The sequence below is a fragment of the Colossoma macropomum genome, unplaced genomic scaffold (assembly GCF_904425465.1).
Source record: "Colossoma macropomum unplaced genomic scaffold, Colossoma_macropomum, whole genome shotgun sequence".
NCBI lineage: Eukaryota > Metazoa > Chordata > Actinopteri > Characiformes > Serrasalmidae > Colossoma > Colossoma macropomum.
Window position 1 is genome coordinate 184,910 of NW_023495259.1, and position 20,327 is coordinate 205,236.

At 39.5% G+C, this 20,327-nt stretch overlaps 1 protein-coding gene across 1 annotated transcript in view; it reads right to left on the bottom strand.

Annotated features, from left to right (window-relative positions):
* svilb (supervillin b) overlaps window positions 1–20,327 on the bottom strand; it is a 62,417-nt gene that overhangs the window by 38,242 nt on the left and 3,848 nt on the right. Inside the window, exons 2-12 of the mRNA XM_036561559.1 lie at window positions 19,992–20,055; window positions 15,705–15,790; window positions 15,561–15,618; window positions 15,262–15,425; window positions 13,078–13,837; window positions 5,358–7,670; window positions 3,606–3,776; window positions 3,337–3,374; window positions 3,141–3,205; window positions 2,779–2,915; window positions 2,051–2,146 (exon numbers count right to left, since the gene is read on the bottom strand). Of these exons, the coding sequence (XP_036417452.1) occupies window positions 2,051–2,146; window positions 2,779–2,915; window positions 3,141–3,205; window positions 3,337–3,374; window positions 3,606–3,776; window positions 5,358–7,670; window positions 13,078–13,837; window positions 15,262–15,425; window positions 15,561–15,618; window positions 15,705–15,790; window positions 19,992–20,055 (3,952 nt within the window). The remainder of the gene's footprint in view (window positions 1–2,050; window positions 2,147–2,778; window positions 2,916–3,140; window positions 3,206–3,336; window positions 3,375–3,605; window positions 3,777–5,357; window positions 7,671–13,077; window positions 13,838–15,261; window positions 15,426–15,560; window positions 15,619–15,704; window positions 15,791–19,991; window positions 20,056–20,327) is intronic.

Here is a 20,327-nt window from a genome sequence, read left to right on the forward strand (position 1 = left end):
AGGAGAAATAAACAAGACAAGTTAAACCGAATACATGTTAAAAATAAAAGAAATAATGAATAAATAAAGAAAACATCCCAACATAGAAGAATGAGAATAACACATTTGCTTAGAGAGTTAGCACTCTACATACAACAGATGCCACACATGCTCCAAAGTAGCTACACACAAATTAGAAAAACAAACAAAAAAGTAAACAAAAGTAGTTAATAGCATATTAACTAAGAAATTAATAATACATGCTCAATTTGGTAGCCGAATCTCAGAAAACACACAAATACCCTTTACCAGCATAAGCATGGAAATTATGTAAAACAAAGAAAATATAATGTAAGAAGAACTGTAGGCCGGGAAAAGAATAGCATACATTAAAAAAAACCCTCAAGAAACCATGATTAACCCCAATCAGAAGTGCTGCATATTTAATAATGATAACGCAACACAGAAGACATGACACGCAAGATTCAAACACTTTGCCTACTTCTCAATTACAAAAGTGTGCAAGTTTTTACCATCAGTTTCGTTGCTGGTATATATATGTGCGATTAAGCTCATGACAGAGTGCCTGTAATTTTAACAACCTGAAAAATGCTTGATTTGCAGTTAAATCATCAAATTATCATCAATATGAATATTAACCAAAACAAAATGGAATAGAGAATAGAGATGTACTTTTAACATGCACTGTGATTTCTTTACTGTGTAAAAAAATATGTTCCATTTAAAGACATACTCTACTGTGCTTTTGCTTTTTTACAACTGATACAGTAAATAACTACCAGCCAATAATTAGCTTACCAAGTGCAGTAGAAGCTCTCATTCTGCAATATTACTGCTCAAACAGTTCGTTTTTTCAGGAAAATAATCACAACACAGAATCACATCATTGTACCATCTTAAATGAGACTAAAAATATTTGGTTTACATTTTATTCTTTTCAATTGCTGTAAAATTAACACTAGACAGCTGCCAAAGCTCTGGCCAGTAGGGGGAGCAGTGCACTCCCTGTGTGACCCCAAACTCTGCTTATGAGGCCAACCACTGGTTCATGAGAAACCATTTCCTTTTTTAGCCCACTATGGTAAAATCTGCATGAGTTGGGGTGTGCTTCATATAAATTAAATATAGAGGAATAATTGGGGTGCACCATTTCCAAATAATATATTAATGGGTAAACGGTGCACAGGTGCTTGTTTTCACACACTGAAGCTGCTTTATTGATTGTGCTCATATATCCACTCATTTCAATGTGGTACAAGTTTCATGAGTCAGCCTAGAAGTAGTTCATAATTAGTCATTCTGCAAACTCCAATCTGCACTAATTTCTAAGCAAGTTTAATGAATAAGAGCAATTACACAAAAATACTCAGAGCACCCAACACTTCCATTTTCCCTTATTTTATTTATTATAATAAATACATTCAATTATTTAAATCAGTTTCAAGTCAACATACTATGTAACTATCTCTAGTACAAATACACAGACTCTCATTCCTCTCTCTCTCTAAGTGGCTGCCCCTTTGACATTTCGTGCTCCCAAGAAGAACACAATGTGTTTTGTTTTCTCCAAGTGACCAAGTGGACAAGCCCCACCTACAAACACGTTTGACCCCACATGTACACTTCTGTGTGGGATATACTTCAACAATGCAGTAAAATCTATTATTACATGTAAAACAGAGTTCAATCTTCCTGTGACTGTGGCAGAGTAAAAATAGGGTTGTAACCTGAGACAATGCAGCATTCAACCAGCAGAGTGTGCTGTGGAACACAAACTTGACTGCTGAAACAACAGAAATGACCATTTCCATGTCATGGAGATCTCAGGGATCTGTTCAGCAAAGCTTGCCAGCTGAGCAAGTCAATGACCAGCAATTTACATCTTAACTGTAAATCAGTTGGATAAAGCCATGCTGCAAAGAAAGTATCAAGCACCGCCTGATGTACATTCAGGCATTACACACAGGTTAAATTCAAGAACACCATGAGACCTGCTAGCCAGAAAGCTCATTTGAAGCCTTAAATCTCATGCACACGCACATACAGGTACCTGAAGCTAGTCATTGTTGTGCTGACTACTGTGGGACTGGGAATTCTGGGGGTTGTAGTTTGAGCAGTGACGATTTGGGATGAGGAACCAGGAGAACTTTAGAGAAGCACAAGGCAGTAAAATATGAGAAGCTACAGCAATAACACTGAGGTCACAGCAGAGGAGTCAAAACAATACAGACATACTAGACACAACAAGCACGGCAATGCAACAAACCAACAAAATCAAATGGCTTTACCGATATATTAACAAGTAGCCTCATAGCCATCCAGTGTCATCTCTCATTCTGCCAGCATGTGTTACATGTTGTCCCAACACATAACTTCACATAAAAATACATACTTTAAATGAATGATTCAGAATTAACTGTAAGCCTCCTAGATTGTTTGTCTACAAATAAATAATGTTTAAACCACTGTGTGTTTGCTTTAAACAGAAGCCTAGAATCCAAGAACATAATGCTATATGCTAAAACTAACTTAAAAAAGGCCCAGACTCTTTCAAAGAGAGCTGATCTGCCAAAAGACCTTCAGGCAGGAATTTCAAAGATCAACACTCACATCCCTAATTGAGCATTTCCAGAAGTTACTTGCTAATAGTATGTGTGTTGTCTGGTCTGTTTAATATGTTATATGTCACACGTGTGCATGACGAATTCTTTGTATGTGTAACATACTTGGCGAAATAGAGATACTGATTCTGAAGCGACGTTAGAGGAAATGACCTACGTTGCAGCGATGACCACTTCTTCTGTGGTGACGGGCTGGGTCCGTGAGCGGTCCTGTGTCCGTCTGAGTCTCCGCTCCACTGCTGCATTACGTGACCGAGGTTTGGGAACACCACCTTCTGCAGTTTTCTCAAGCTCCTGAGGGATATAATAAGAAAAGTATATATATATATATATATATATACACACATAAAAAAGGAAGACGGCAAAGAGCTCTTGGATGCTCTGAAATGTAAAATACGTCTCTGATTTTTGATGAGCACAAGGATAGCATTACTTTAGTTTCACAAACATATGCAGAGTTATAGACAGGCCACACTTTTATAAGCGTGTGTACAGAATAAAGAACCAGAGTTCCAGTACCCTGAAGAGAGACCTCTTGGCTGCTACACTCATCTTTGCTCGCTCGTCCAACTTCTCTTCATCCACTATCAAGAAACAAAGAGTAATGTTCAGATTTATTCACTAATCCTGCTACTTCGGTGAAAGTCTGTTGTTTCATTGATACAGCAGGCTTGAGCAGTGGTAAACAGACTAACAGAAAGCTATAGAGGCTTACCTTCTGCCTTCTGTAGCTCTGTAGGACTAAGTCGAGATCTAAAAAGGAGCAACCAAAGTTAAATAAAATGTAATAATTGTACTATCACTGACAGAAAAAAAGAAAGACTAATGTCAGTTCAAGCAGCAATTCAGTTGCACTGTCACAGACTACTTTACTACATTGCAGAAAATACCTGTAGGAACATACTGAAAGAAAATGAACCCCAAAAAGGTCCAAAGAAAGTCTAGGTGAAAGACTAAGTGAAAGTCTTCCATTTCTCAGCATACCTATCTGATTCTAGTCTTTCAGCTGATGTGACTGGCTGAGTCCTAAACCTTTCAGAAGCCTTGCGGTCATCACTAGGGGTGATGTATCGTCTAGGCCGGCGTGGTCCTTTCTCTCGGTCAACACCCCCTGCTGGATCAGCCTCCATAACAGTTGGGTCTACCTTGGACTCCCTTTGCCACAGAGGGTAAAATTAATAGACAAAAAGTAGAAACATGAGAAAAATTTAGAACAAAAATGAATGCTTACATTTTCAGCAACAACTATTCAGTACTTAAGAGAGACAAATGTTTCCTCCAAAATTCATTAAATCACACAGCAAGCAACTGGAGAAGCACAGATCCATGCAATGTATTCAACAACCACCCAGTTAAGATTTTATTTTTTAATTTCACAAACATGCAGTTTTTCAGGAACGAAAATGTCAAACTGACTGCTACACAATCATATGAACATTCAATAAAGGTGACCATATTCAAAAAAGATTTATCTTAGTAATTCTACTCACTGATTAGTGTTAGTGATCACATATTAGGGATTTTTAGGTAAGCAAGTCTTTACACATATTTAAAAATATATTATCCCATTACATTAATATCTCATACAGCACAATGAATCAAGGCAGAAAGCAAGTAAGAGACCAGGGGCCATATACAGAAACATCCTCTCTTTAGTCCCAAGTTAAGATCAACTCAAGCTAAGAATTTTTACAAATTCACATTTCACAAGTAAAACTTAATTTAAGAATTCTCTGACTTTGTAACATCCTATCTCAACCAAGGAAATTCTAAACTACTCATTTGTGGTTGATAATCATTTGTATGTCTGTTACCAACCAACCATAGGAAGCAAGCAAGAATGTAAGCTATAGATAGACAGCTATCATTTTAAAAATGAAAAAAACTGCAATGAACTGAAAGCTTTAGAAAGTTTGGTTTAGGTTAGAAAATTGTGGTGGCACCTTATCATTATGCCAGTTAAAGCCTGTGAACTTATGCTGTCCCAGTGGACATAAGGACATTAGGGCACAATTGGAGTTACCCTGAAATTACACTATTTAGGAAACTGTAGCAGACTAGGATGCTTCTGTAATACTCATTTTCCTCTCTGGAGATAGGATAAGATAGCAGGATCAGGAAAATATGTTCTTAAAGAATAATTTTTACAAAATGAGATCCTAATCTAAGTTGTCGTAGTCGTAGGCAGTCATGGGCTGGAGGTTAGGGAACTAGCCTTGTGACCGGAAGGTCGCCAGTTTGATCCCCTGAGCCGACAGTACGTGACTGAAGTGCCCTTGAGCAAGGCACCTAACCCCTAACTGCTCCCCAATCGCTGTGGATAGGACTGCCCACCGCCCTGGGGAAGTGTCACTGCCCCCTAGTGTGAGTTAGAATGTCTCTGTAATATTGACCCTAGGAAAAGCAAGGCAAGATTTAAGTTAATCCTGAATACTAAAAGGTGCACTAATTAAGAGTTGCCTTGGATTTTTTCAAAATCTCCCACTGTATCATGGCACAAGAAACAGAAACAGAAGCTATAGAGTCAAAGGTCAATTGATAATCCATTTCAAGGTGCCAAAAGATTTATGTACGTCTTTTAAATCCTAAGAAAACGTTAACTAGTGCACCTTTAGTTACTGCCTCTGGCAATGTTAATACCAAAGCATTCAAATTATCATCATGAGCTGCATTCTCCACACTGGAAGAATACTTCTAACGAGTATCCGTCTTATTACAAGTGACATGTCTGCGTACAGTTCAGGCCTGCGTCCAGAGGCATTCTCCAGGTAGGAATGTCTAAGCTTTGCCACAGAAACTCTTGTATCCAAGGTGCCCACTTCACCATTAGTGGCTCCTGTCTCTTTGGCATGGATTCCTATTCCTATCGGCAAAGATTCTCGACTTGCAGCACGCTCTAGGCTGCGGAATACTGCAGACCGCTGAGTCACTCCAATGTCTGACATGGAACGAGTCCGGATTTTTGGCTTGAGGTCGCCACCATCCCTGCTTCCCCTATGGCGTGCTTGAGGGAGGGAAGAGCCTCTCTGTAAGTACCCACTCACTTCTGGCACCCTCTGATTTGAAGGCTCATTGGCTTGCTGCTGTGGGGGTGTGGTGTCCATGGCTTCTGGCAGGTTCTGATGCAGATGACTGTCTCCGTCACCTCCCTCCCCTTGTCCACCTGATTGACCAGTTTGATCTCTGCCATCCCACTTATCCGACTGGCTGATTCTATGTACCCTACGTCCTTTCCAATCTTCTTCCGACTGGCTTATCCTTCTGCGTCTGACTTGCCCCTCATCATTCTCTGACTGGCTGATCCTCCTTCGTCTACCATATACCTCAGACATTTCTTTTTGGATAACCTTTTGACCATCACTTTCCATTTTATCCAACTCTTTTACATTCTTTTCTTCTTTCTCATCTCTGTCACTGACTTGTGTGATTCTCTGTCCAATCTGTCCATGTTTTACCTCTAACTGATTCATGCTTTTGTTATCTTGGCCTTGCAGTACATCCGTGTTTTCAACTTCCATCTCTGCATCTCCTGTTTGCCCAATATTCTTATCATCCCAAAGAAATTTTCCTTCTAACCGGCCTGCCTTCCCATCAAATCGTCCTTCAGCACATTGCTGAGCTTCATCTAACATGTTTATGTTACCAACTTCCCTCTCCTGTCTCTTATCTAACTGGTCCATCCTCCTGTGACCATGCTCAAAAATTTGCCCAATCATGCTTTTCCTGCCCTCTGGTCCCTCTGTTTCTTGTGACTGGCTGATTCTCCCCTCATCTTTACCTACTCTGTCCTGAAACTGGCTGATCCTCTTTTCTCCTTTACCTTCATCTCCTAAATGTCTTACTCTCCTTTCTTCAAGCCCTTCCCTTGCCTCCAAGTTGCTGATCCTTCTTCTGTCTCTCCCTTCACCTTCATCTGCACCCTGCCTAATCCGCCCTCCACCTCTTCCTTTAGCCTCTTCTAACTGGCTGATCCTCCTACTTCTCCGACTCTCCAAAGCTTCTTCGGCGCATCTCTGCATGGTATCATCTACACTCTTTTCCCTGCGGCGGATTTCAGAAGGCAGCACAGCTTTTCTGCTCTTCAGCAGTTCTTTAGAGTGTGGATCAGCCCTAGAAGCTGCTCGACCCTCTCTGTGGACAGGCTGAATATGATCTGCACTAGCACTTCTCCTGCTTTCTACACCTTCCCTACCAGGTACCAACCGAGTCATAGATGGATGGCCTTGGAGGTCTGAAGTCTCATGAGATTCAAGCATTTTAGGAGGTCCAGGTGAAGAGTGAACAGTATCCTCATTCAAAGGAGCAGGACGTTGGCTTGGAGGGTGGGCCTGACCAGAGTGGGGAGCTTGATTATAGGTAGGAGGCAGTCCTCCTGTGGGACCATAAGGTGATGGCTGACCATGAGCGTACCCAGGTACAAGCTGTTTTGTCTGTCCATATGATGGAAAGGCATGCAAGGCATGCTCATATTTGGGTGGTAGATGTTGTGCAGGTTGGTGAGTGACACTACCAATATGCATTGATTGATGGGAGTCTCTGTATCTTGGTTCAGAATGTGGGCCAGTGCTTGGCAATGGTTGCTGAAAGTATCCAGAATAAGACTGCTGAGGAGGTGCATATGTTTGAGAAGATTGTTTGATGTCTGTGCACCTTGGTGAAGATTGCTGTGCTTGCCTGTAATCTGTCTGGTGACCCACTAGGATGCTAGGAAGCACCCCATGAGGTTCTGCTTCTGGTGTGTGTTGGTACTTCTGATGTTCACCTGAAGGTGTGTGTTTATAGCCAGCTGATTCTGTACTCTGAGTGTGATGGTATCGTGGGCGTTCAGTACTCTGTGCTCGATGGTGATGCAGTGGTTCAGCATTAAGATTCTGCTGTTGGACTGGGGGTTCTGCACTCCGTGTACGCAACTGGTTTGTTGGCTCAGAGTGAGGGGCCAAATACAGAGGAGTAACTGTTGGGTGACGTCTGACCGAGGACGCATCTGATCCTGAATCAGATGCTCGTCCTAAGCTGTCCTCCCTTGCACGTCTTTCTCTCACTCGTATTCTTTGTCAGGGGATAAAAGAGAAATATTAGCGTACATCTATACATCAAAGTTTGTAAAGCCATAAAACCATATGGACAGTTAACCATGTATAGTATACAGTGCAGTCTGCTAGTAACAGGACAACGACAACTTTCGCCATAACTCTGTGCTCCAATAATAAATAAAAAGATTTTATTTTGATATATTTATACCTGTATTGAGTTGGCTATTTTTTGTATCAAAGACTGGTGTGTGGGTGTGTCAAAGACTGTTTAGCTATTTAGGAATTATATCTACTTTTGGTGCTACTTAGTAGACCGTGTGTCAAAGACTACCATAAAAAGAAGAGTACACTAGTGTGACCTCAGAGGTGTTATCAAACATGAAAGCTAACAAAAGCTAAATGGTAAGAACAAGCAAAAGAAAATCCAGGTTTCACTTTGCTAAAATAAATAAATATTTAATCACTTGCCTTTACTGAAGTAACTGCAGGATAAATCCAGAAGCATATAGAAGTATCTTAACTATTTAACCGTTCTGATCGAACTGAATGCTTAAAAACTCAGTGGATGCCACTTTACCTTGAATCAAGACGCACCATCGTTATGTCTGTTAGTCGCATTTGATGACATTAAAAGGATTCGCAATTACCAAACGACAAAATGTTATGAAAATGTTAATTTTCTTTCAAATAATTAGGGTCTCCTGTAATGGAGGAAGGCATTCTGCACTTTCACCTCAGTATCACCGTTTCATTTCAAATCTAAAGTGCTGGAGTGCAGGAATAAAATTGGGTCCAATATACAGCTGCACTGTCTAAGCAACTGAATGAATAATAGCCTTTATTCTTTTGCAAAAGTGCCAATATTTCAAACTATGAATATTCACAACCATTCACAAATAAAAATCCTTAATACCCTCAGATGGTCAAAACGCATGAACAGTGAACACCTGAGACCCTTCATCCCAAAAGCTCCGAAGTTAGATTTTTGCCAGTTGTATGCTGGACGGACCACATAACTTTAAACAAATATTTCCGAAATCTTAGATTGAAGAAGCACTAGACAGTGACGCTTTTAATATCCTCGGTGCAACTTATGTTCATATTGTCAGCTATGTCTTTAGTGAAACTGGACCCACTGTAAAAGGTTTGAATGAACAAATCAATTGGGGGGGTGGGTGAGGTGGGGGGTGATGCTGAACATTAGTTGTACTTCCTGGTATTTATGTTTGTCAGTCAGGATGTAAGACTCAAACAGATCACATTAAGTAAGGAAGCTATGTTAGGAAGGAAGACTATCTATGATGTGCATGTTTGTACATCTCTGAATGTACACAATATATATAGTACGATGGGGACAAATGAAGTTAGCAAGTCAAAGTTAGCAGGTTCCATGGTTTACGTGGGGTCGCACACCCAGCACTCAGGTACCTGGAAGGCCAGCTGATAACAGAGTTTGTGTCGCCATCCAAGTCTTTCAGGAGAGACCACTCACTTTGAGAGCGAGACCCCAAGCTAAAGAACATCAGCCAAAACAGTGCAGCTTAGAAATGTATAAGTAACTGTAGCACTGTGCCATTATCATTTCAAAGTTTCAGAGTAAGGCTAGAACTCTTAAAAAGGATTTGACCATGATGCTAGGATGTGTCTCAGTCACTGCTGTCATATTTAAGTTAGCTCTTCCTCACATTGCTTACATGTTTTGGTGGATGTTATATCACAAGGCAGCATTCAGAGAATGCAGCCAATTTTAAGACACTTTATACACCAAGATGAACCATAGAGCTGTTAGTCGATGATTTATACTCTTGGCAAATTATTGTACACGTGTGGTCACAAACGAGGAACTGACCTCTCCCTCTGCATCTGTATTACATGCACACAAACTTTAAACATCATAAAGACTATTTAAAATATATTAAAAATGCCTACAACCCTCCAAATAAAGTATAATAAAATACACTTTCCAAATCCGGTGACTTTCCGCTAACATGGTAAGCCACTTAGTTGCCCCCAAGTACAAGGGCCAGTGCCATGGGGGCTGAAGAGGGCATTTCAAAGTCCTTACAGACCTCCTCTTATAATGTCTTTGCTACAAGTCAGGCAAATAAAGAACGTTATAACTGCTCCTTTTGCCATTGTTTCAACCAATCATACACTATATGTTTTAAAGCGACTGAACAAAACCACAATACAAAACCAAACAGCAAGCAGCTCTCTATTGAAAGGATAGAGCATCACACAGGACAATCATTCATTACTAAGACAAAAGTTAAGAGCTAATGATACCTGCTCTTTTGATTAATAATTTATTGCTTGGTCTTTTGCATAATCTTCCTTTCTTCCCTAGTGTGTATATATGTATATATATATATACACACACACATACATATATATATATATATATATATATATATATATATATATATAGGCAAATTTCAATTAATAAGCATATCACTTAGAAAACTGGCTTCAAAATTCCGCAAGTTTTCACATCCTCCTCTGTTACCTCCTGCACACCATCTCCCACTGCAGCCCCACTAACACAATTTTTATGGGGTAATTTTTGCTCAGTTTTCTCCCCAATTTAGCCATGTCCAATTCCACCCACTAGCTAGATCTCCCCCATCACACAATGCCACCAAACAGATAAAAGCCATCACAAGCTACCTCTTGACACATGAAGCGCCAACGCATCTTTTTGAACTGTTGCTAATGCAATGTCATTGGACAGCTTAATACTTGGAGGAAAATGTTAACTGCTAATTCTGTTACGCTAGCAAACAGATGCCCTCCTTGGATGAAGGGCTATATGGGGTAGAGGGAGGGCCATCTCTATGTTCTCTATGCTCATCCTTTGCAAGGCCAATTATGTTCTCTCAGACACTGATGGCTGTGACATCACCAGTGATCAAACTCCTGACGATGACTATTCATGTTATTTATATATACACACATATATATATATATATATATACACACACACACATATATATATATACACACACACACACACATATACATACATACATATATATATATATATATACATACATATATATATATATATACATATATATATATATATATATATATATATATATATCAGAATCAGCTAACTTCTGGGATTTGGGAAGGACAGTAGAGACCCTCAATCTGCCGTCACTGTGACATTCTAGGCCATCACTGTGGACCTCGGAGGTACGCAATATTGTGTAACCACTATTTTCATTCTGAAAAGATTCAAAAGCAGACTAAACACATTAACAGGGGTATTTACAATTCACCTCAACCTTCGTTTGTTCAGGTAATAAATACAGTAATATAGCATATTTCAATGCAATACAGCATGTTTCAAGTTGTAATACTATATGCACTGCATGCACAGTATGGGGAAGTATCATGTGTATAGCTTTTTTCCCTAAAGTATGTTGCATAGCAACATCTAGGGGAAAAAAATAAATAAATAAAAGCTTGTCACAGTGAGGTAAAGTGGAAGTCTTGCTGATGCACTGATTACAGCTCTGCTCCTTCCACTGCATTACTCTACTGACTGGTTTCACACATTCCTGACTTCAAAAATACCACTCTTCAGCATTTAGCAGACGCACAAGGGCATGTTTCAGCCTTACCCAGCAAAAGGCAAGGTCTCCATCAGCTGCTTAGAATACACACATTGGAAAGGGGAAGAAATCATTGTTGGTAATCATTTAGGTTTAAAAAGGAATTCCACTGGGTTTTCAATTTTTTTATTTCTGCACATTTCAATTGTTAACAGTAATTTGGAGAGTTTAATGTGAAGTAGTGCAGTGCAGAGAAACTTACTGACTCATTTCTGTACAATAGTGGTGAGAGGAACCAGGAGTCGGGATGCCTTCAAGACAAAAATAGCCATTTTATTTGCCATCAAAAATGACCATATGGTAAAGTAGTATTAAATCGCAAAAAAAGTTTTCTTCGTGGAATGTTTCGCCTTAAAATCCCCTCCATGCACCTCTTCACTATGAATGTTTAAGGCCAAAACCTTTTCAAAACTATCGAAAAACAATGTCCTGGGCATCAGGCAGCATACTCAACCATTTTATTTCATAGCAACTGTGAGGTAGTTTTCAGAGGTATTAAGTACTTTGGACACCTGGTTCCCATCATCGTAGCTGTGTACAACTCTGACCTTGCAAGTTTCAGCAGAACTGAGCACTTCACTTTAAAACACTCTACCATTGTACATTTAAGTGATTTAACCCTTTTTTCACAGTAGCTATAAAATGCAATATCCACCTGTTTTGGAAGCCCCTCGGTGAAACTGTGAGGGACTCTTGTTCTTCAATAACGCTGATGGAATATATTTTCAATGGAAATGTGATTTACAGAACCAGAAGCGAATGGGATTTTCATCTTTGCGAGTGAGCAAGCAGATCAATATTTTAAAAGTGTTTGTGTTAAAATGTTTTTTTTTTCCCCCACTTTATGTGAAGAATACTGCAGTTTTGCTGTTTTATCTATGTACAGCCATCTTTATGGAGAGGTGTGAAGAGTTTTCACAGCAGGAGGATCTCACCCCTCATTGGTCACTAGCTGCTCAGCAGAGTCAGAACATTTCACACACAGAGAGCTTCCTAGTTAATCTGATAATAAAGTGACTGGGGAAAAATACTTTGTCATTATGTTGAATAAAATTATCCAAGCTGATTTCCATTCTGCAAGCAGAATGACCACTAGGGGGCCTGTAGAGTGAGGGTAACTATGCAGAAAATTTATGGAATAAAAATCTGAAGCACTTTAAATAGAATTCATCTGCCATAACTGCAACAGCCATAATAATAGCTCTGTTAGCTTCAGTGTGTGGGCGAAGTCCAGCTATTGGCAGGCTATTGTTTTGGGTTCAAGCTAAAAGGTGTGAAGAGACAAAAGAGGCTAAGAGGTTGAGACAGACATGAGACTCCGAAACATCAGCAGGTTCTGGTACGAGATCTGCTACTCCGCTCTGAGCACGGTGGATCTTGACACTCAGAAACTCACAAAGCTAACCTTAAATTTTACCACTAACTCAACTGCCAATGCTTAGCTGCTGCTCTATATGGGGACTTTATGGTAATACACAGAGTGCCTGTTTTAACATAGTTGTCAACAGTGGTAAATATACAGTAGTCTCCACTTGCGGAGCATTTATTCACTGAGGATATACAGGCCCTTGACCATATTAACTCTCACCAACGTGTCAAAAGTTTCAAGATGACCAGAGTGCTGCTTTAAGTGGTAAAACTGGTGTTGTGCACTTGAGTTAATAACGACCAAATTATTCACAAACATGTTATCCTGTTGCCTTCTGATTTTAGCGCTTGCTTGCCAGCTTAGAGAATTTACCTTCTACAACTTCATCATAATGAATTAAGAATAGTTAGGAGAACAGGGAAGCGCAGACTCACCCCTGGCGGCTAAGAATATTCTGTGCCTGTTGCTCGATAAACAGGTCTCCGGGCGAGATGCCGTACCGCGTGGAGGGCAGTGAGGCACGTCGTGCTGTCCGTGGGGAGCTGGCCATTGCCACCACAGCAACACCCCTGGCTGGCTGGGCAGGCGTCATCTCTACAGTGACCGGAGCTTCCTGTGGGCTTGGTTTAGGGCCCCTGTCTGGTGTTCGCCTGTAGTTCTCCAGGTTCATTGCCCTCTCTCTCTCTCGCTCTGAATCCAAGCTCCGGCGGTCTTTCTCTTGGGCTTGGACAGTGGTCAGTTGCTCCTTGGGCCTAGAATGGGTGGTGTCAGGGGCAGGGGTGGAATCAGTTGGCATAGAAACCCGTCCCATCCCAGAACTGCTGTATTTTGACCTGCTGGTACTTCGTTCGTGGCCCTCCTCCTCTCGCCACGCCTCCTGTTTCTCGCCCCGCCCCCTGTCAGACAGAGCCTGTTTTTCTGACAGGTCGGACTCTCTCCGTGCTCGCGTGTATCGTGGTGTGTAATCCGTATCTGCCTCCTGGTCAAGAAGGATCCCGTATCGTTCTGATAACTGCCTCCGGCGTTCGGCTTTGTAGCGTGCGATCCGTTCGGCTTTGGAGCTGAGGCTTGCCGGGTCGGGTCCTCCAGGATTGGGGGCCGGATCTGGATGAGCAGGAGGCTGGTGATCGGGCCGCGTACGCGGCCTAGACTGCCTCTCTGGAGCCTCCAGCTCATCACGACTGTAGCGCCTTACTGTGACAAAACAAGAGCAGCAAAATAAACATATGGACAGGACACAAATAAGTGACCCCAAAGTGTTTGCACTTCGGTCCCCCCAAGACAATGTTTGTGGCAAGACAAAGGCCAAAAAAACACAGCAATATACAAATATTTAATAAAAAAGGTAAGTTTAAAAAAATAATAATATTGTATAACATTAAAATAAAAACTGCTACTAAAATACCTCAAAAATACAATTTAAGGAGTTATAAAATTATATTATATAACAAAAATATGTTTGTTCTCTCATTGGGTGAGATGGTAGGGTTAGGGTAACTTTGTTTTGTTTTCAAAACAAAACAAAACAAAACAAAAAACAACAACAACAAAAAAAAATAGAACTGGACTGGCATTTTAGTCAATGCTAGATTAATTATGCCTACATTTAATACCTCTAATAGTACAACCCCATTTCCAAAAAATTTGGGACAGAATGTAAATAAAAATAGGATGCAATGATGTGCAAAATCATTTAAACCTTATATTTAATTGAAAATAGTACAAAGACAAAATATCAAATGTTGAAACTGAGAAATGATTGTTTTTTGAAAAATAGATGCCTGTTTTGAATTTGATGCCGACAACACATTCCAAAAAAGCTGGGACGGGGGCATGTTTACCACTGTGTTTCATCACCTCTTCTTTTAACAACACTCTGTAAGCGTTTGGGAACTGACGAGACACTGCTGTAGTTTTGAAAGTGAAATGTTTTCCCGTTCTTGTTTGATACAGGATTTCAGCTACTTAACAGTTTGTGGGCTCATGTGTCATATTTTTCATTTCATAATGCACGAAAATGTTTTCAGTAGTGACAGGTCTGGACTGCAGGCAAGCCAGTTTAGCACCCACACTCTTAATATGGAGCCATGCTGTTGTAATACATGCAGAATGTGGCTTTACATTGTCTTGCTGAAATAAGCCTTTTGTTGCAACAGTCTTTTTTGAAACGTGTTGGCATCAAATTAAAAATGGGCATATTTTTTTCAAAACACAACATTTCTCAGTTTCAACATTTGATATGTTGTCTTTGTACTATTTTCAATTAAATATAAGGTTTAAATGATTTGCACATCATTGTATTTTGTTTTTATTTACATTTTACACAGCGTCCCAACATTTTTGGATTGTAAAAAAATAAAAGATTTTTTAAAGCTATTTCATGATAAATCTATTTTAAGACATAAGACTTTAAGAGTCTGTAGGAACCCTGTTTTTTGACAAAAAATTAGCTGTACGGTAAAATTTCTCACTGAACAAGATTTTTGGTAGCATTCTGTAAAGCTTGACCAACACAGAAATATATATTTAAGTAGTATCCCAGTGAGTTATGATATCTACACAAAAAAAAACAAAAAAAAACAAAAAACAAAAACAGTATGGCAGCCCATTTATCTTACCCACAATGCCTGGTTCACTGGAGTCTGAAGCACGTGTATAGCGTGGAGTGTCCTCCTCTAGCAACCGATTGGTCACCAGTCCAGGTGTATGTTGCATGTTTGAAACCAGTGCTGATGGAACATCAGTCTCTATACCCTCCAGCCTTCGTGCAATCCTCTCTTTCCTGTAAGAGAAAATGGTCTTATTTTAGGTCTTTCAATTGGTACAAGCTGGAAATGTCAGTAAGTACATTTCAAAAGTTTTTCAGTAGTTCATTATTTACACACAAACAGCAAGAGAGACCGTGAGGATGACTCACCTATTCATTTTTGGTTCAGTTTTGATTGCCGTTTCAAAATGTTTCCTTAGCTCTGAAACTATGAAAAAAAAGCTTAGTGAGGACCTTCAAATTCCCTATAAACATCTTTGATTAAAGACGAGCAGAATGCTTAACACTGCTCACCTTTGGGCAACACAGCAAGAAGGTTGGCATCGATATCTGTGACACTCCTAACCAGTGTGTTCTTGTCTTCAAAGTCTTTAGAAAAGCTGCAAAGTGGAGAACGAATAATCTTTGAACATGTTTGGGATCACTTGGATGATGAGATGCAGAAAATCCAACCAACTTCTAATACTGAACTTGAGGTGTGGAAATAACATCCCTGTAGATTTCTTTGAAAAACTGAAAGCAAGTGTCCTGAAAGGAATGGAAGCTGTAATAAAAGGTAAAGGGTGGCCCACTAAACACTGTTTGACTGGATATTATATGCCGTTGTTGTTCAAGCTTGTGTATTTTCTGTTAAAATGTTTAAACAGGGTGGTCTCTGGCTTTTGAATTCTAACTACTGCATATGAAATTTGTGGAGCAACCATTTGCTACATTTCAGTACATTGATACGGCAAACTCAAGACCACCGAGTGATTAAGAGCACCCTCAATTTCCAGGTCATAGTATTGCCTAAGACTAGCTTAAGAGTAATAGAAGGAGGATGTTTTTGGAGTCCTGTGTTGGTCCCGTGCTCCTGTGTGACATTTTAAGATGAATTAGTGGAGGGTGTCGAGGACTCTGAACGTACTCTTGGTCTGACACAGAAATAGATTAGTAGCTAAACTATTAATACATCTTCACTTGAGTTCCCCCTTACCATGGCACCATGCTCGCCCAGTCTAAACAGGGCACTCCTATTGCTCCCCAACTTGGCTGCTAATGAAACATAAGGCAACTTCTCGCAAATAATCTTTTAAGGAGCAAGCTCTAATCAGTGGGTGCATATCTGAGACATTCACAACCACGTTGACATTAGCCATGTCATATGCAATATTTTTATTGCTTTGTCTTTATTTAACTATTGCCTTTGTACAATCATTCTAATCTATGTTGCAATACAATGCAATAGAAAAGATTACACCTAACTGTAGGCTATACAGACAGAACATCAACTAATCAACTACACACAAAATCTGAACACCACTTGGAAAGACTATGATGTAGATCTTAAATCCGGCAAAAAATGCTTGAGAATATACAAATCAAAAAAGAAACTCCGCTACATGGGTGGTAAAATGGATGAGATTGCCCAGGGGAAGGGTGCCAATGTGCCAGTTTGGCCATATTTTGGTTTTCAAACAAGTGCAGAGATCCACTGGACGTTAACAGTGTTACATGCTGTCTATGCAGAATATAGCTATCATTATAAATTAAAGTAGTATATTAGAAGCCAGTTCAAATGGTAATTATATAACAATCAGAAATGTTTTAAGCTATAGGGTAAAGCTCTGTAATGCTCACATGTGGCTCTTCATAACTGAATTTGGATAATGACATGGTTTATCATCCAAGCTTATGACATAACATCATGTCTCCAGTTTAAAATGCTACACTACGAAGAATGTTGTACACTGCAAAAATGGTATTTGGCAAGTGAAATTCTTAAATCTGGTCAATATATCTAATATTTCCATTTTGTGCACATTTTTAGACATTTTTGCTTGTTTTACGGGACTTTATCATCAAGTAAAATTCTCACTATACTGACAGAATTTTGCTGGTTTCAAGCAAATTTATTAAAACAAGCAAAAGTATCCACCAATATATTGAGAAAATTTTACTTAATAAAATTACTTTAAACAAGTAAAAAATGTCTAGTAATTATATTATTTACCTTCTTTACAACAATCTTAATGAGAATTATTAGATCTATTGACTATATTTAAGATAAATTTATGTGACAAGATACCAGTTTTTGCAATGCAGGTACATGAAACAATTAAATAAATTTTACGTTAACATTAGTTAAAAACTCTATTAGACCCGTTGTAACAGGCTGACCATTCAAACACATAAATGATCATTTTAATGATTTAACAGTATATTATTAACAGTTTAACAGTTAACATATACAGATTAACAGTTATAAATACGATTAGAAGAGTGTCAAGAAAACTTGCACGTTGCGTGAAAGGAGCCAATCAAATACGGAAGAAGAAATATATGGAAGCCTCAACTGCAGTTCTCGCCAGGGTATGGAACATGCCAAAGTCCACCCTTGCTATGTCTAGGAGATCTAAATGAAAATTATATTCAATACAGTTTTAACACGCTTACATTTAGGAAGCTTGTGACAACTAACAGACACAAAAGACATGACTATATCACTTTGGACCCCAGAGCATTTACCAAAAGAATCCCACTTTTGCTGAGTTCATCTTATAACATGCATTTTACAAATCCGAAGAAGACATTAGAAAACCCACATGTCCATGTATGGAGTTGGGCCAGATAACAGCACAATAGCTTAAACACTCGCCTGATGAAGCTTTATTTGTTCCAAATACCACCCAGGTTTGTTGAAAACATGGTCAACCGAGATCAGTCATACCTTCAGAGGTTAAACCCGTGTTCTCCACTGATGCCTGCCACATCTCACAACTTACAACCTTGTAAAGTTCACTGCCCTACATAAACTTCACATGAAAGTATACTAACTACCATTCAAGTCAGAGACCACTCTTCACCCTTCATTTATTTAATGGCGATTAAATACAAGTTGTTTATTTTTCAGAATCAGGAAAAGAAGCAGAAAACATTTACCAGAAAGTTACACAGAAACATCAACAACTAAAAATAACAAAATGCCTTTTCAGCCTTTATTACAGCTTCCATTCATCTCAGGAGACTTTCAGTTTTGCAAAGGAGTCTGCAGGGATATTTTTTCCACACTTCCAAAGTTCAGTCTTAGAAGTTGGCTGCAATTTCTGCTTTTTATGATCCAAGAAGTCCCAAACACATTCAGATACTTTGGTCTGGACTCTGGGATGGACAGTCAAGGGTTCTTTAGTAAAGGGAATGGCTCTATTTAGAACCCTGAGTTTTATATAGAACAATTTCATGCTTAAATGGTTCTTCGCATGGTGAAAAGGTTCTTCAGGTTGATGGAGAATGTCTTTATGGTTTTATATACAACATTTTTGAAAAGGGTTCTTCTATTGGTACAAGCTTGACATAATGATAGAACACTTTTTTTGGCTATATAGAACCATTTTGTTCCAATGTTCCATATAGATCCATGTACAACATTCCTTATCAATCTGAAGAACAAAAAGAACCATTTCCTTTACTAAAGCACCCTTGAAGAACCACCTTTTTAAGAGTGTACTCATCCTTTCAGACCCACAGCACTGAGCTGTCTTCTCACAGTAGAAGCATGGACAGAAACACCTGTGGATTTTTTCACATCTGATGCAGCTGGATTTTCTCCTCACTCTCAAAGATGAAAGCTTTAAGTGCTGTTTATCTGATGGGGACATGTTTGGTGGTCTACCAGGTCTTGAAGGTGGTTATGAGTCTCATTTTTTCTGTATCTTTTTATCATCTCCAGTTTTGGAAACTCCTGTTTTTCCACTTATTATCCCCTTCATAATGCAAGCGGCTTATCTTGTTCCTAAAATTAATATCTTGTAAATAATGGCCAATTTGAATGAAAATTAAATAAATGAGTGGGGGTCCCGAGTTCTGCACATCACAGCAATGGGGGAGAGAAGTAACCTACCAATCCCAACACTACCAACTGTGTAGTTAAGGACCCCTAGTTATATGTGACACAGATGGAACTCAAAATTTAAATGTACCTTTGCACTAAATTAACGGTCATGTGGCTTGCTGGCTTTGGAATCCTACAGCATCCCACCAGAATGGAGTATAGGCCACAATGCTTATGTTTAAAGCCATTCTGCGGAGTTTAAAGTCCAATGAGATGCTGAAGAGGGCAGTTACAGCCACGCTACTGATTCTCAATTGTGAAATTTATAAGGTAACCACAATAAGACATCACTAAGCAAGTGATTATCCAGTCCATGACCACTGGCCTTTAGAGGCCACTGCTAAATTTCTGGCACTTCAGAAAAATTTGGCCACTGACAGTGTGACTTCGCTGGTATTGAGAGCTGATTCCGCATTTAACCTCCTGTTTGGCCAATAAGTTGTGACATGCTGGCCTTCACACCGAGGTGAAAAGTTTAAAGACTGTCAACATGCCTGCCGCACAGGCCACAGCATTCATAATAGAGCTGACACTGTGACTACAGGTGTCATCTCTACTTCACATACCTAACTTGTCCCTTGTAGCAGCATGACAATGCACAAATGGACCTCAGGGAGTGATTACATGAGAGTTTGTGTGTGAGAGAGAGGAGAGAGATGATGGGACTGAAAAAAAATGAGTAAAACTTAAGCGGAATAAAAGAAACAGACCTCAGAGCTCCTTTCTGTAGCAGCGCAGGGTTGCAGAATTTAACAGGCGGCTCACCTCCCCGCCCTGCGAAGAGAGACAAACCAAACAAAATTCAAAGACGATATTTGGATGGGCAATCCTCATTCTTCACACTCCAGAGCAGCATTCAATGCCTTTATAAGGCTGCCTGCAATGTCTTAGCAAATATTTCCCCTCAGAAGTTGCCTTATAAAGACAGCTGAGTGAGGGGGAAATGTAGGCTGCCATACTCAAATCAAATGATTAAAATGACATGTTTTTAATAAAGTCATTACAGAATAATTTCTCAGGGGGTTATAAAAATGAAAAGTGATCTT